The sequence below is a fragment of the Cephus cinctus genome, unplaced genomic scaffold (assembly GCF_000341935.2).
Source record: "Cephus cinctus unplaced genomic scaffold, Ccin1 Ccin1_scaffold1042, whole genome shotgun sequence".
Taxonomy (NCBI): Eukaryota; Metazoa; Arthropoda; class Insecta; order Hymenoptera; family Cephidae; genus Cephus; species Cephus cinctus.
This window is the reverse complement of record NW_014333573.1, coordinates 36375-37719: the sequence shown is the minus strand read 5'-3', so window position 1 is coordinate 37719 and position 1345 is coordinate 36375. Positions and strand designations below refer to the sequence as shown.

General features: G+C 45.4%; 1 protein-coding gene across 4 annotated transcripts in view; it reads right to left on the bottom strand.

The window, feature by feature from the left end:
* Window positions 1–1345, bottom strand: part of LOC107271770 (lachesin) — a 10872-nt gene that overhangs the window by 4263 nt on the left and 5264 nt on the right. For all 4 annotated transcript variants that reach the window (XM_025089017.1, XM_015748165.2, XM_015748163.2 and 1 more), the window contains one exon: window positions 626–723. In XM_025089017.1, coding sequence (XP_024944785.1) covers window positions 626–723 — 98 coding nt within the window. The remainder of the gene's footprint in view (window positions 1–625; window positions 724–1345) is intronic.

Here is a 1345-nt window from a genome sequence, read left to right as displayed (position 1 = left end):
CACCTACTCTTTCTCACCCCTATCCGAGGCCATCCTCCGCTCTACTACTCAACCTATATCCTTTGCCTACATCCTCTGTGTATGTCTCTCTCTCTCTCTCTCTCCTCAGTAGAACTACCAGACTCTCTGACTCCCGAGCAATCACCGATTTGTCTGAATAAGCCCCGGGCAAGTATATGCTTATGCTTACCCCCAGAGGAATCACTGACTCTCTCTCCAAAATACTCGCGTTCATCGATGCCTAATAGGAATGAGAGAAGAGCGAACGGCTGAAGGAGAACGAAAGAGTAAACGGAGGGAGCTAGAGCGAATAAGAGAGTACACTTAGGATGCTTTCTATGTCTCTATCGTTCTCGCCATCTTTACCATTAAGCGAGCGCTCATAGGTTTTAAAGAGCAGTGCGGATAGAGCTGTTTTTGTCACTTTCTTTTGTTCTTCAATTTCTTTTTCTATTCAGCCGAGATTATCGCTTTACTTTCTTTGTTCTCGGCAATAGCTTGGCTCAGTTTATTTTACATTTGTGCTATAAGCTTATATGGGGCTGCTTGGGTCACGTGTTACAAGTCATATATTTTCATTGCAATAGATAATTATTTGGTATTTCATTATACGAGTACCACTTGCCTTGTAGTTTCCGAGATTTCTTATCGTGCAGGATAATACAGCCTCGCGTCCACTGGCCGCTGTCACGTTGCCAATGGGTCCGGCGAAATTCGGAAAATCTGTAGAATTTACAAGAGAGAGATAAACAAATAATAATAATGCTACGGCAGACATATAGAAAAGTATACAATTTCGTGAACTGGCGTAAATACACTCGACGTAAATATCCGGCAGCTGGCTGCTCGGCGCCGGAAGTAGCAATCTCCCGTGGGGTGCTCCTACCTACCACCCCAATACGAGGACGAGACTGGATAGAGAAGGTTAGAGCGAGAGGCAGCTAGGGGATAGGTCGGTCTCGGTATTATGATAAGATATTCACTGATAGAAACAGGAAAGGGAATTTTCAGATTTTCCCCCGTGTCTAGAATGTAATATAAGGAAAACACTGGAAAAATAGCTGGGGACGTATCTACGTCTCTCTCGTACTCGCGGACGCTCCTCTATTTCTCTCTTTCTTCGTTTTGTTCCTCATTTCTCTGTCTCCCTCTATCCCGCACACACTCGGCTCTACCTTGAAACGAGGATCGAGAGAACTTCTACTCGACGTCGGTCCTCTGCCGACGGCGGAACGCTTTGCCTATATCTATATCAGTTTTATTTTATGGCAGAAATATTCTCGGGGAAAAATAATTCAATCTTCCGCGGTCCTACGTGGAAGCCGGTGAAGCGGGGGGGGGGGGA